At 42.0% G+C, this 13,887-nt stretch overlaps 1 protein-coding gene and 2 long non-coding RNA genes across 4 annotated transcripts; all 3 read right to left on the reverse strand.

The window, feature by feature from the left end:
* Positions 1 to 37: 37 nt before the first annotated feature.
* On the reverse strand, positions 38 to 2,285 carry LOC110013851. 2 transcript variants are annotated; one of them, XR_002874065.1, is made up of 4 exons: positions 2,201 to 2,285; positions 2,035 to 2,135; positions 1,082 to 1,946; positions 38 to 1,000 (listed from the first exon to the last, which is right to left on the reverse strand). It is a non-coding gene; the product is annotated as an uncharacterized LOC110013851 (long non-coding RNA). The 2 variants fall into 2 exon arrangements; XR_002874064.1 differs by having other exon boundaries at positions 1,082 to 2,135.
* Positions 2,286 to 3,691: 1,406 nt separating this feature from the next.
* LOC101160133 lies at positions 3,692 to 5,193 on the reverse strand. The gene is made up of 3 exons (XR_911698.2): positions 5,085 to 5,193; positions 4,039 to 4,107; positions 3,692 to 3,824 (listed from the first exon to the last, which is right to left on the reverse strand). It is a non-coding gene; the product is annotated as an uncharacterized LOC101160133 (long non-coding RNA).
* Positions 5,194 to 10,482: 5,289 nt separating this feature from the next.
* Positions 10,483 to 13,639, reverse strand: LOC105353609 (proteinase-activated receptor 4). The gene is made up of 2 exons (XM_011493342.3): positions 13,273 to 13,639; positions 10,483 to 11,895 (listed from the first exon to the last, which is right to left on the reverse strand). The coding sequence occupies exons 1-2, from the start codon at positions 13,376 to 13,378 to the stop codon at positions 10,850 to 10,852; spliced, it is 1,152 nt and encodes a 383-aa protein (XP_011491644.1). The 5' UTR covers positions 13,379 to 13,639; the 3' UTR covers positions 10,483 to 10,849.
* Positions 13,640 to 13,887: the final 248 nt, after the last annotated feature.

Consider the following 13,887-nt stretch of genomic DNA (forward strand, 5'->3'; position numbering starts at 1 on the left):
TGTTAGCGGCTCTCAGATAAACTATAATAAACACAAGAAACTGAATACATTTTATTTAATGTTTGTCTTAATGCTGAAAATGGGAACTGATGTTTTTAAAAGAGCTGCAGATTCAGAAATAAGCAAACCACATAATCCGAGTAGCCTAAATTAGAATAGAATGTACAAGGACAGCATAATCTGTGACTAGAAGTTCTGTGCATAAAAGTCATGAACAGAACCAGTACCAGTGACATTTCTAGAAACGGGTTTCAATATGAACCAAACTGCTGCTGTGGTTGCAGAGACCTGATGAGCCTTAGAAGGGGCCCCGGACCCCATTTCCCTGGAACACCTCCCACAGAGGATCAGGAGACACAAGTTCAAACACTTCCTTCATGCTTCTGTTGAGGTTCTCTTTGGGAGTGATGAGGATGGGTAGGATCAGGAATGAACCCATCAGAGATCATGGTAGATTTTTTAAAGATAAATACAGACTGAGATAGTTTGCACATGTTGAGAGAAGGACTAGTGATGATGTTGGTTATAGAGGAAGACCAAAGAGGAGGTTCATGGATGTAGAGGAGGAGGACATGAGAGAAGTTGGAGTAAGTGAGGAGAATTCACTGAATCAACCTGTTTGTGCAAGTTCCTCCTTACAGCTGATGTAGAAACATCTGACTTTCTTTAAAAGGGAACTTGAATTTCAGGCACAGACAAACTTTGTAGAAATTCCTTTACCATTAGACAATAACCTGGTTGCTATGACACCAGCAGCTCTATTCTTCAGCCAAACACCAACAGAACCAGAACTCAGCATTTGATCACACCTTTAAAGTTTATTTACTTTATAACGGCCTGCTATTGTCACAGACGTGTTGGCAAGCCGTCATTTCCCTCTTTCTGCCCTTTAAAGCCTTTTGAAAGTTGACCAGAGTTCCTGGATGCAGCCAAGTCTTTTTAAAAGGACAGCATGTGGTCTCCTCCTCCTGGTGCAACATGCTCTCTCTGGTTTGGATGGCTTTATTGATACAGGAAGGATGAATCAGACATGTAAGTGTCTTTAACACATTTGAAATACCTTTGTGACTCCAGGAAATACCTAGGCAGGGTTGTTGTGTCCTGGATAATAGGTCATCTGCCTGAGACCCCAGTTTGTGAGACAGAAGACATCTCAGTCTGCTGTGATCAGAAGACACTGGAGCAGATCGGGGGACTGTCCTTTCTCCATTACTGCAGCAGGAAAGGACAGAGATAGAGTAGGGGACGCCCAGACAACTTTGTAGAGCAGTGCTCCAGAAACCATCAGCTCAACATCACAAAAAAAACAAATGGAACAGGTTTCAGGAAAAAATAAAACTGAACTTTTTACCAAAGATTAGGACATTGAGGTTCATGGAAGATTGCAAGTATGTGGCTTTTGACTTCAGACTGACCCACATCTCAACATTAATGCTGTGTGAGGAAGGGACTGAGCAGAGTGAGCTCAGATCCAAAAATGTTTACAGCAAGAAGCTCCAAATATACCACTCACACTAAGTTGAGGATATTGTGAAACTCTGAGTGGATTTCACAAACAGTGTTTGTTTCACTTCATAGATTTTCAGGATAGGGGTGATGGAGAAACTTTATCCAGTGTTTTCCTCATGATGGTCTCACTGCTTTCAGTGTGTTTCACTTATTGGAGCCAGAACCAAACTATTCTAAAAGAAGAACTTTTTTAATGCTGCATCAATGTCAACATTCTGTGGGGATAAAAAGCTGATTTAGCCAGTCAGTCATTCCAAGTTCATCATTCAAACAGCCATGAACACATGACATCCCTTAACGAACAAGCAGCACCACCTGGTCATAGCACCTTCAGGTTGGTAGCAGGCAGTCAGATGTTGCAGATGAACTTGGTGACTCCACTGCTTTAACTGGAATGACAGGCGACTGTTGCAGGTGACTCCACTGACACCAAGACACTGCCGTGAACGTTTGCAGTAGAAACAAGACCATGTGACTTGGACAATGCAGGTCTACCTCCCTGTTCACCTATAAATGTTTGTTCACCTTGCACAGAAATGATGGTCGTCAGCGATGCTGGAAAAGGCGAGGTGAGCGATACGCCGAGGTCAATGTGGTCCCCGGGTTTGCTTTGGTGGAGCAACAGTCTGGACAGACATCAGCAGTCAGAGCATTTGATTATTGTAGATGTTCCATCACTGCAGGTTCTTACCTCAGAGACATCATAGAACCATCACCATCCCCCAATTCCACCAGAACATCCCAACTTTCTGTTCATGGATGACAACGCTCCACCACACAATTGTCACAGCTGGACTTCAGGAAGTGGGAGTGGCTATCATGGTTTGGTCATCAATGACCCTTGACCTGAACCCCATAGAGCAGGTCTGGGACAGCAGAAACAGAGACTGGATGGGACTGCACCCCCACCTGACCTAACAGAACCGCATGTAGGACTCTTCTACAGGTGGGACATGCAGTTCTGCTAGGTCTTATTAGCCAATTAGCCGGTGGTGGCAGGTGGGTAAAGTACAATCCTGCATGTAGAACCTGTAGAAGAGTGGAACACCTGAGAACAGCATCAATAGTTAGTGAGGAGCATCCGTTGCAGACAGAATCAGTTATTGTCATATGGGGTGATCTTTGTCTTAATTTGGGGGTAATAAATGTGAAACTAATAAAAAAAATTGTTCTTGTTTATAATTCATAACAAAGGAACCTTTTACATATTTCAGTGAAATTCATCCCAAACAAGGGATGTTCTCATGGAAATATCTCAAACTTGTCTAATAACCTGCTGTGGCCTGCAGGGGGAGCAGCTGAGCCAAGAAAACAAAATCAAGTACTCAAGCAGAACAAATGAGACGGACAAGAATTTTGATCAATTGTGGAAATTTCATTCCACAACTGCAGAGAAAGAGCTCATTCTTGAAGCAAAGAATCCTTTCATTGCATTCTTTAACAGATATACAACAACCTGGATCCATGAGAAGCTCTGCTCTGGTTCTCCTGCTGGTGTAGTTTTATTCTTACAGCCGAAACATACGAGGTTTCTTAAGAATTATAGACATTTAGGTTTGTTCTGAAATTGTCAGGATCACAGATTCAAACTTTCAGCTCCTCCCCTGAAGACCTTCAACTAAAACCGGCGTTCAAGCTTCGCTCACAGACAAGTACCGCTGTACGATGGGGAGGTAGAGGTCAAGATTAGGTGGCGCTGCCCGATTTCAGAAAATTGTTGGCATAGTCATGAATGCAGACGGCAGCAGTGAGGCAGCCGGATCGGGCAGCAGCTCTGACTGGATGGTGTGAATTTCACCAGACAGGCCGCCCGAGGCAATGTTGCACACACCCTTGCGCAATCGCACAGTGTGCACGGTCTCCGTACACAATGAAATTACATGCTACTTTAACACAATCCTATATACTTCAAACTCAGAGAAGCGATAAAACCAAATGGCTCATTAACATGAATGGGAATGGACTCTCCAAGGGAACCATTTATTTCCTTTTTTCTCTCCCCAGTTTCTCACGTTTTGCTCTGCGTGGCGTGCAAAAACGTGACCTGCCGAATACGCTGATGAACTGGCATTTAAAATCGCCATGCGGTGGCATTCTGGCATGCGACTGTTGCTCAAGTATGATGAAAATCATAAACAGGATTTCAGAAACGTGTCAGAAAAATGATAAGAACCAAAAAGTATTAATTTAAAACAGTTTATTTTCACCAAAAAACAAACATTTACAGGAAAACTGAAGAAAACAAAAATGGGACTAATTGAAATTCTTGTTTTGATTGAAGAGCAGCTCCACCGGTTGAAGGTCCAAAGCTTCCACTGCAAACACACAGCTGTTAGAGCTCGCCCCCCCACACTTCAGGCTGACGTGTTTCAGGTCTTCAGTCAGGTTTGGTAAACGAGCGTCACTCAAACCTGTGCCAAAGTCCTGACTTTATCTGCCAATCCTTTGATTCCACAGCAGAGGGGGGGTCTCTGCCATGGCAGTACTTGATTGGGTTCAGAGTACTACACCACTTCTGCAAACGCTCACCTGTGCAGATACTGCCCCCTGCAGGTCAGAAGCTCCTGGTGAACAGATGCCCCCGAGAGGCTCCTCCCTCTGAAACAGACAAGTTTTACACCTTTATCCTCAAGCATTCATACTCTTTAAATTCAAAATCAATAATCAAAATTGTCAGCATTTTGGTAGCAATTTTTTTGTAAACGATATTTGATTGCTCTGCTTACAGTCAGACCTGGAGTTGAGTTTCCATCAATGATCTCAATCATACCAGTGACTCACTGAGCAGCATCGCACACCACAAAGAGGCCCAGCAGGTGATTGAACCAGCAGCCACAGGTGATGTGGAGCGTCAGGTACCATGAGAGCAGAGTGACGTGTGCAGCTCTGCTGCATCTGAACTGCAGTGGATCAGGACAGACCTGACAGACCTGCGTTCTGCAGCACCTCGCAGACATGCTCTAGAACCGAGCATGCATCGAGGCGCCCGCAGAACTTCCTCTACCAGCCCTGTAACACTGACGGACACCAGTCTGCCAGCTGACTGAGGACTGGGTTACCGCATCACCTCCTGTCCATAGCTGGACGAGTATATATTGAACTGAAGGATACCAACTACAAGACTTACAGTGTGTTGGTGTACGTGCATGACCCAGATAAACCTCTAAATGTTTCTGCCAAACGGCAATCTCCCTTTCTAGGACTGGACTAATATTTAAAGTATTTAGAACACCCTGGTCTTTGTCTCACACTGTATTTTTGACTTAATACTGTACATGAAACCAAGTAGTGCCAAACACGTGATAAACTGCATGCTGCTGCATGGTTAGTAGCGACACTGCGCATGCAGAAGACATTCAGGATAAAACAAGTAAAGATAATAAAGAAAAGAAAAAACAAGTACAGATAATAATGACACGGTGGATCTGATTAAAATGTTAAAACACCGGTGTGTGTTTGAACCAGAGCTGCGGTTTGTAAAGATGCAGAAATCAATAACTTTCTTCAGGCTGCAGCGTCCTGAACCCTTACACAACTCTGTATATGATAAACTCATTTAAGCCATTTGAACTAACCTTAGGAGTGTCAGCGAGATTCCCACGTGCCAAGAGGCCGCGCTGGTGAGCCGCGCCTCTATATAAACAGCGGCTTCTTCTTCGTGTGTCTTGTAGAAAGAGGCTGCAGGGAAAGAGACACTGTAGCGCCCCCTGCTGCCACGGAGGAAACGAGCTGGGACTTCAACCAGGGCTTCTCAACTCGCTGTAAAGCAAATGTGCGATCCTTCTGTGGGTGACTTGACAATCGACCCCTTTGCAGCAGTAGGATTCTAGTCAGAGTAAACTGACTTTGACTTTAAGCACCCTACAGCTTGGAACCCCTTGATTCACAACATCTCTCAAAGTTATGGTAACCACTGCTCCACCCTGCAGTTCTGCTGTTGAGACAATGAAACGTAAACACATTACTGTTACCACTAGTACTAATCATAATAGTAAAGGAGCATTCATGCCAAATATGTGTTTTGGTCATTATTAATATGTCTAATTATCCTAAGTTTGATTAGTTACTGTATGAATGTATAACTGATGATTATATTGCTCTTGTGTATTATTTCTACTTAATTGCTTGAAATAAACCATTTCAAATCAAACAAAAAAAATCATAACTATCTCAATAAATCACTCACACTATATTTATTTATTTATTTATTTATTTATTTATGTATTTATTTTTTTATATTTCTAACACAAAAAATGAAAACAAGCACAAAAGTTACAAATAGGCAGATTTTTTTCTTAAACCGTGTGCTACAAAAGGAGTGGGTAGAAGGAAACACCTTGTATGATCCCACACCTTTTTACTACCCCTTATGCTGTGCATATTTCTATTTACAGTTTTTTCCCCTAATATGTTCAAAGCACCATCTGTATAGCACCTATGCAGAAGTGACATTTGCCTATGTGTTTTTATTCATCATCCCTTGTACACTTCCATCAGTGACATCTTGTAGGTTTTTTTTGAATGCATGTAAACTTTTGGTTTGTTTAAATCTTTGTGCAACCCGTTCCAGAAATCCACACCACAAACTGATGCTTTTTGAAGTTCAGCTGATTTCTTAAATTGTTACTCCCATCTCTGTCTTTGAACATTTGCTGTGTGTTTACTGGACGTAAGTTATTTCTTGCTTTATACATGATGAGTGCTGTTTTAAGTCTCGCTAGTTCCCATAATTTCAATGAACAAAACTTACAAAGTAGTGCGTTTGTATGCGTCCCATAATCCACACCATGAAAGATTAAAATAGCTTTTCTTTGTAAGACGTACAAACACTGTAGATTTGTTTATACGTAATTTCCCCAAACTTCTACAATGTACTGTAAATATGGTAGTATTATGAATGAATACATTAGTAATCGTGCTTTGTGAGTGAGTGTATGACGCGTTTTTCCCAAAAATGCGATGCTTTTAGCAAGTTTAGCTCTGACCTGCTTTATTTGTGGTTTCCAGCTTATCTTGTCGTCCATAATTACTCCAAGGAACTCAAATTCAGTCACTCTTTCCTGAACATGATTATCAATCACAACTTTTATTTCTAAATTGCAGGAATGTGGCAATTTCCAAAAATCATGAATTTAGTTTTTTTAATATTGAGTGAGAGTTTATTTTTTTGATCAAACCCTTTTTTTAGTTTTTCTAATTCTGTATTTACGCTACTATTTTTACTTCACTGAGATTCTCCCCTGTACAGACTATACTTGTGTCGTCTGCATTTAAAAAGTATTTGGGTGTATTTAACACCATGTGTATGTCATTAATGTAAAGGTTGAACAGTGTTGGACCTAATATTGACCCTTGTGGTACTCCACAGTTTAAATCTAGCAGGGATTATTTACAATCTTCCAGTTGGACAAACTGCTGCCTGTTTTGAATGTGGCTGTTTAAGATGTAGATTAAGATTAAGATCAACTTTATTAATCCGTTTAGGGAAGATTCCAGTTGTAGTAGCAGCACCATAAAATAAAATAAATACAAAACATACAGGGAAGAAAAACATGCAGGCAAATATCTAAAAACTCTTATGGCAGCCAGATGAACTGTAGAGTCTGATGGCTGATTGCAGGAAGGACTTTCAGTATCGTTCCTTTGCATAGCGGGGGTGTATTAGTCTGCTGCTAAAGCTGCTTCTCAGTTTGTCCACCACTTTGTAGAGAGGATGGGACGGATTGTCCATGATGGTCCCCAGTTTAGCCAGCAGTCTGTCCCCCACCACCTCTTCCAGATTGGCAAGCTTGAAGGCAATAACATTTTCCTTACCACAAAGGAAGGTCTGAGGGCAGGGATGTCTAGTTTAGTTTAGTCTGTTTAGGTAAAGTTTAGTATTATCCCATTGAATTCTATGCATTTATGATCCTTTTAATTGTATGTTTACCTCACAATTACCGGTACGAAGCCCATTGAGACGACTGTTGTTGTGAATTTGGACTATAAAAATAAAATTGAATTGAATTGAAAAACAAACCATCCTTTTTTGATGTGTTTATTCGGTCTGTTGGCGTCCTTTGCTTTGATGCCAGCACACCTCAGTAAAGAAGATGGTGCTCGCCATGACAGACTCGTAAAACATGTGGAGCATCCTGCTGCAAACATTGACGGACCCGAGTCTTCTCAGGAAGTAAAGTCTACCCATGCCCTTCAGTGTTTGTGGACCATTCCAGTTTATTGTCCAGATGGACTCCCAGGAACTTGTAGGAAGAGACCATTTCTACATCCTTCCCACTGATGCAGCCTGGGGAGCGGAGGGATGTAGAAATGGTCTCGTCCTACAAGTTCATGGGTGTCTGTTTAACCAATTTAATACCAGTCATCGTATTCCATATCTTTCCAGTTTGTTTACTAAAATGTTATGAACAACAGTGTCAAAAGCCTTTTTCAGATCGATGAACACTCCTGTGACCTCTAAATTATCTGTACCGTTTATAATTTTTTCAGTTAGTTGCGTGATCGCCCTGGATGTTGAAAGGATATATTGCAAATGTAGGTTAGCGGGTCAACAATGGAATCAATGACCTTTTTTTACCACCGTCATATCATTCCGTTAAGGTCTGTTGATGTTTTGTTTATGAATGTTTTAGAATTTCTTTTGCTCCCACGGGTTTCAAATACTGAAGACAGCTGAAGACAGCTGTGGATCATGAACCTGAAGGTGGAGTGACTGACAAAGAAAACCAAAAACATGACCAAGAACAAAACCACTGAATCCTTAAAAACAGTTCATTTTGTCGGCTAACTTTGGTCCTATTTTTACAAAATATTCATTAAACTCCCTTGTCATATTCTGAATATCATTGCATATCTAATTTTTACCAACTAAAGGGTCTGGGTAATTTGTGTTTTCTAATGACACTGTTCAAAACTTTCCAACTTCCTTTAGTATTTAATTTATTTTTCTTCTAATATTTTTGTGATAGTCTTTTTTGGATGTTCTCATGATCCTGGTAAATTTCTTTTTATAGAATTTGTATCCCTGCTCCGCTTCAACAGTTCTATTTTTTTATTGTTTGTATAAACTGTTCTTTTGTCATCCAAAAGTTATATTGTTTGAGTTGTAAAAATGCAGCACATTCCGATCACCCACCCACACCTTAATGCTTATTTGCTAGAAGTTCAGCAGTCTGATTACATCATTAAGATGTGTCCTGATTATTTGCATCAGATTATCTCTAAAACAGTATTTGTAGCAGATTATTGCAGTACATTTTTGACAAGATCCACCACATCAGATTACATTCTGAAGATCAACAGCAAGTAACAAGGATTGGATACTGATGCAGCCTTCCAATAGTAGATTACCTGCATCAGAGTTCATGCATCAACTTTATTGATTCATTTTATCAGGATTTTTCTTATTTACATCAAAGCACCTTCAGTAGATTACTTGCATTAGAATACTTTTTTGAATAAATTAATTGAAGTCATTTACTTATGGCAGATTATCCACATTTGATCATTTGTTGATTCCCAGAAGTGGATAATAATCCAGATTACTTCCGCCAGATCATCTGCACCAGAGTAATTGCATAAAATTACCCACAGTCGATTTCCTGAAGATAACATGTATCAGATTATTGTATATGGATTTTATGCACTAGATTACGGGCAAATAGAGTCAGTTGATCGTCTGGAATAGATAATATGAATTATATTACTTACAATAGGTTACATGAAGCAGATTACCTGCAATCTGATTACACATATAAAATTACCTGCTTAAGATCACCTGCAGTGAAAACATTGCATACTTTAGGCAGATTACTTCCAGTAGTTTACACATTAGTTTGCCTGCAGTAGATTATTTGAGAAAGAACATACATGGGATGTATTAAAGACGCTTGGCAGGCCACAAGCTCCCTGCTCTGCTCCATTCCGATGCATCCACTATCACACAAATAGATCCATGAGCATCTTTGTTGTCCTCGTCTGAGCTGGAATCTGGATCAAAACTGTACGACTGGATAGCTCTGGTATTGCTTGTCCTTTTTGTCGCACTGCTAATGTTAAGTTGGAGGTGTGAGGGGCAAGCAAGTGGAAGAGCGTGCAAACAGAAAGTTCTCAGAAACGGGAAGGGGAAGAAGGCAGGGTTGCTCTGCACCAACTGTCCTGCCCACAATTCAGAAGGGAATGTCTCATTAACTCTTGCTGCTGTGGAGAAACTGTCCTAAGAAACGATAAAAGTTTTTAGATTTGGGCTAAAACAGCATCATCATAATTAAAAGACCACTGGGAATGCTTTGAAACAGTTTTTTATTGATTTTTAACACAAAAAACGACTCAGCATAAAACTACAATAGAAACAGGTCTGAAAGCGACATTGTTCTCTACAAGACACACCATATTTGAAAGTAGACAAAATTCACTCATTATTAGTTTTACAATGAGCCCACATGCCCCTCTTCAACCATTCATTGGCAGATGACAAACCAGTGGAGTGCAGACTGCCACCTACTATATGGCGGGTCAAACAGTTGTATCTCAGTCAGGCCTGGAATGTTATGAACAGTGTGAGGGATGGACAGTAGCAGTCAGACCGAGATCAATGGTGCTTTAGTAGGAACAGTACAGACTGACATGTGCAGGTTGGTTTAGTTGCTTGACAGAAAAAAACATCTCCACTTGTGTTGGTTCTTCACTTCAGTCATAAATGACAGGGGGAAAAAACTTTGAGTGTCTGCTGGGAAAAAAATATGAGGGTTTGACATCCTGAACTGAACATATTAAGATTGAAGATCAAATGTTGTTGTCTAAAATGTTTTCAAACATACTGACAAGAATTTCATCTAACACACAATGTGTGATCTTTATATTCTCTTTGAGATGACTTGTCTGTGAATGTTTGCATGTTTTAACAGCTTTAGATTTCAATCCATCACCACAAAGCACCGCAGCAGGCCGGCTCATTCCCGGTGCTCAAGATCTACCACCCTGCTCGTTTTCCAGCTCTCCCTGCACTGCTTGCTGTTGATTACCTGGACCAGGTCATCAGAATGAGGAGACGTCTGACTGAGCTGATCAGCAGCTAGCAGGTCTTGGTGATCTGGAAAACATAAGGCGGGTAGATCTTGAGGACCAGAATTGAGCAGTCCTGCAGTACAGCATTACCAAACGTGGTTCATCTGAAGCAGTGGTCCCCATCCCTGGCCCTGAAGGCCGTCCTACACTCTTGGGGTGTGTTTGACCTGGGTAGCAGTGGAAATGTAAGATGCTCTCAGATTAATGGAGCTTTTTAACATCTTCACAGACTCTTGGGTTAGAGGCTGTTGTCCCATATGAGGATACAGACCATCTAAGTAACAGTTTGTCGCCTGGTCATGGACACAAGAGTGACATTAGTCCTTTGACTCGTTGATGAGGAAATGTTGTTCCCCTTAGAGGAGGGCTGGCCTTGATGGTCACCGGAGCAGCACAGAGAACGTTTGAGCTTCTGCCTGAACTCCGTGGACACAAAGTAGAAAATGAAGGGGTCAAGGGAGCTGTTGAAAGTGCTAACAGCTAAGCTAATCATGTAGGGAATGTAGAAGTCCTCGCCGTCCCCATCCACCCAGATGTCGGCGTAAGTTAGCAGGAGCAGGACATTACTGGGCAAAAGACACACGATGAAAACGAGCAACACTAAAACAGTCACTCTGATGGCGTGGGCGTAGCGCTTCCCTTCAGCCAGCAGGGTGCGCAGGACTGCACTGTGGCAGAAGAGGATGATGGCAAAAGGCAGAAGGAAGCAGCAGGCAAAGAGGGTGCTGAAGTATGGCAGGAAGTAATTCTCATGTTCCTCCTCAGGGAGAGCGTCGTGGCACGTCGTGATCTGCAGCTTGTCCAACACGTAGGTTTGTCGTGACATTAGAAGCGGCAGCATGGCAGCCAGAACCACCGTCCACACTGCCACCGTCATGTACACTGACATCCGCTGTGTGCGCAGAGTCAGTGCCTTAAATGGATGAACCAGAGCCACATATCTGTCTATGGCCACAAGTGCCAAGAACCAAGCAGAGCCGTACATGTTGCCGTAAAACACTGCCATCACCACGCGACAGAAGGGCTCCCCCAGCTCCCAGTGGTTACCTCGGAAATGGTAAACGATCCGAAATGGCAAAACCAGAAGAAGAAGGCAGTCTGCAATGGTCAGGTTGATGAGAAAAAACATGGACGGGAGGCGGTTGGTTCTGAACACCAGAACCCACAGAACCATGATGTTGGAGGGGAGACCGACACTGAAGGCCAGCAAGTACAAGATAGGCAGGTAGAGGTTTGTTACTGGAGCCTGGATGTCCTTTAGCTGCTTCTCCTTCAGAGTCGTGATGTTACAGGTCACCGTGAGCCGGAAGGTCCGAAGGACTGCAGACAGCAAGACACATAGCATCAGGCTCCTGCTCAGAATCAATATGGGATGGTGCGGAAAAAACTGAGGTTGTTGATAAGCAGAGTGGATTAAGGGACCAATACTTTTCCATTTTATCTCAATTTTCACAGTTACAAACATAAATTCTCTTGCACTTTTGAGTTCTTATTTAGATTAGGGTCATCACAGCACAGATGTTAGGCAGAAGCTTTACATCAGAGCTGCAATTGGACCTAGAATCAAACCAACAACTTTCCAGTTTGTTGAACAACTGGTTGATGGATGGTTGTTGCCCAGGAGATGGAGGTGCTTTTTTCCTGGGTACCCCAGTCACGTGGTGAAGAGACCTTTAGCAAGTTTCTAAAAAACAGTCAGTTCACACCAGACAGTCTGTACCGTCTCTGAGTACGTTTGAGCCCAAAGTTTGGTTGCTTTGTCTTCTGTTTTATGATTGAAAGTGTTTAGTGAACCGTGCTGATACTGGTCTACAAAGGTCGTCCAGAGCACGTTTCAGAAGACTCTGGTGTCATACAGATTCGCTGTGGTTGCTACACATGCCAGGGCACAATTCTTCAAGGCTATGACATGAGTGTTCTAGCAAATTCTGTTTCTTCTTAAAGGCTTAAAATGACGTTGCATAAAACCACAAAAGAAAACAAACTTCAGACAACTTTGACCTCTAAAACAGATCATAGTGTAAAATTTAAAAAAGACTTTAAGGTCTAATAAAGTTTGTTCTTCAACTTTATTAACTTCTTGGTGAAAGGAAAGGCAACTGAAAAGAAGGCATAGGGCCACTACCTGTATGAAACAGCTTCATCTGCACTCAAATAGAAAATCTTTGACCAACATCCTTTACAGCGGTGGGTGACGTGGGGTTTGGCTTCTTAGCCAGGGACACGAGCTCTAGTCTGGTATTTCAAATGTTGGCCAACTGGTGAAAAATTTACTCAAGTGTTATCATCTTGATTCTCCAAATCAATTATCATCATTGGTAGAATAAAGTATTACATTTAATGAAGGGGGAAGTAAAGGTAAGAAACTAAAAGTGATTGGGAAAACCCTCTGTAATCAAACTAAAAAGCCTTAGAATCATACCAGATGTGGGGGAAGCGGATCATGGCTTTAAGCTAACTTGGTTAATGTCTGTTTCTTGCATAAAGATGCTGTAAACAAACCACACCCACTGTCAGGGGTTCAGAGCGTTCAAATATTTTTACTGTCTGTGCTTCTGGCAAATGTTTGAGTATGTCAATGTTTAGTTTTGATGAAAATAATCATCTTCAGTGACGCAACTATATTTCAGATGAAACAATTCTGGCATGAGACAGATGTGAGACCCTGATATCTTCAAAACAAAAAGAAAGACTTACTGAGAGATGTGTTGGGACATTGGTCTGCAGAGTGAGAAGGTGGTAAGGTGCCGAGGACAGACGACAGTCCCATCGCAAAGAACAGGGCCCCAGCCAGCAGTTTCATACTTCCTCTGAACGTCTTTCTCTAGCTGCACAGCTCTTTGGTAGACTCTTATCAACATCAGCGGCTTCCTGTTCTCTCAGAAACTCGAGTCTATTTGGGGGTATGGGGCTGGTTCTGCTGTAAGTGAAGTGAGAGGCTGATGTTAGAATTTAATGCGGACACACCTCCACCATAACGACCTCAGGGTGTGTGTGTGTGTGCTCCTGTGAGGACCCCTGTTTGAACTCACTGCGGACCTGCTGTTTGCGTCTCTGACCTTTTTTATTTTTTTTAGACCTAAACTGGTGTTTGGATGAGAACTAATCAGCTGGATCAGTGTTTTTTGTTCTGCTCGTTCTTGATTGAAACTGCAACCGTGTCCACACATGTTTGTGAGAACTGCTCAGTCCCCCCCCCCCCCCCCGCTCCCCTCATCACACAGGAAACGTGTCCGAACTTCAGACCCCTCCTATGTTCTGTCATCCAACCACAGCTCACTGCTGCAGACAGTCAGGAACGCAGGCTTGTTT

Source organism: Oryzias latipes, chromosome 10 (assembly GCF_002234675.1).
Source record: "Oryzias latipes chromosome 10, ASM223467v1".
Classification (NCBI taxonomy): domain Eukaryota; kingdom Metazoa; phylum Chordata; class Actinopteri; order Beloniformes; family Adrianichthyidae; genus Oryzias; species Oryzias latipes.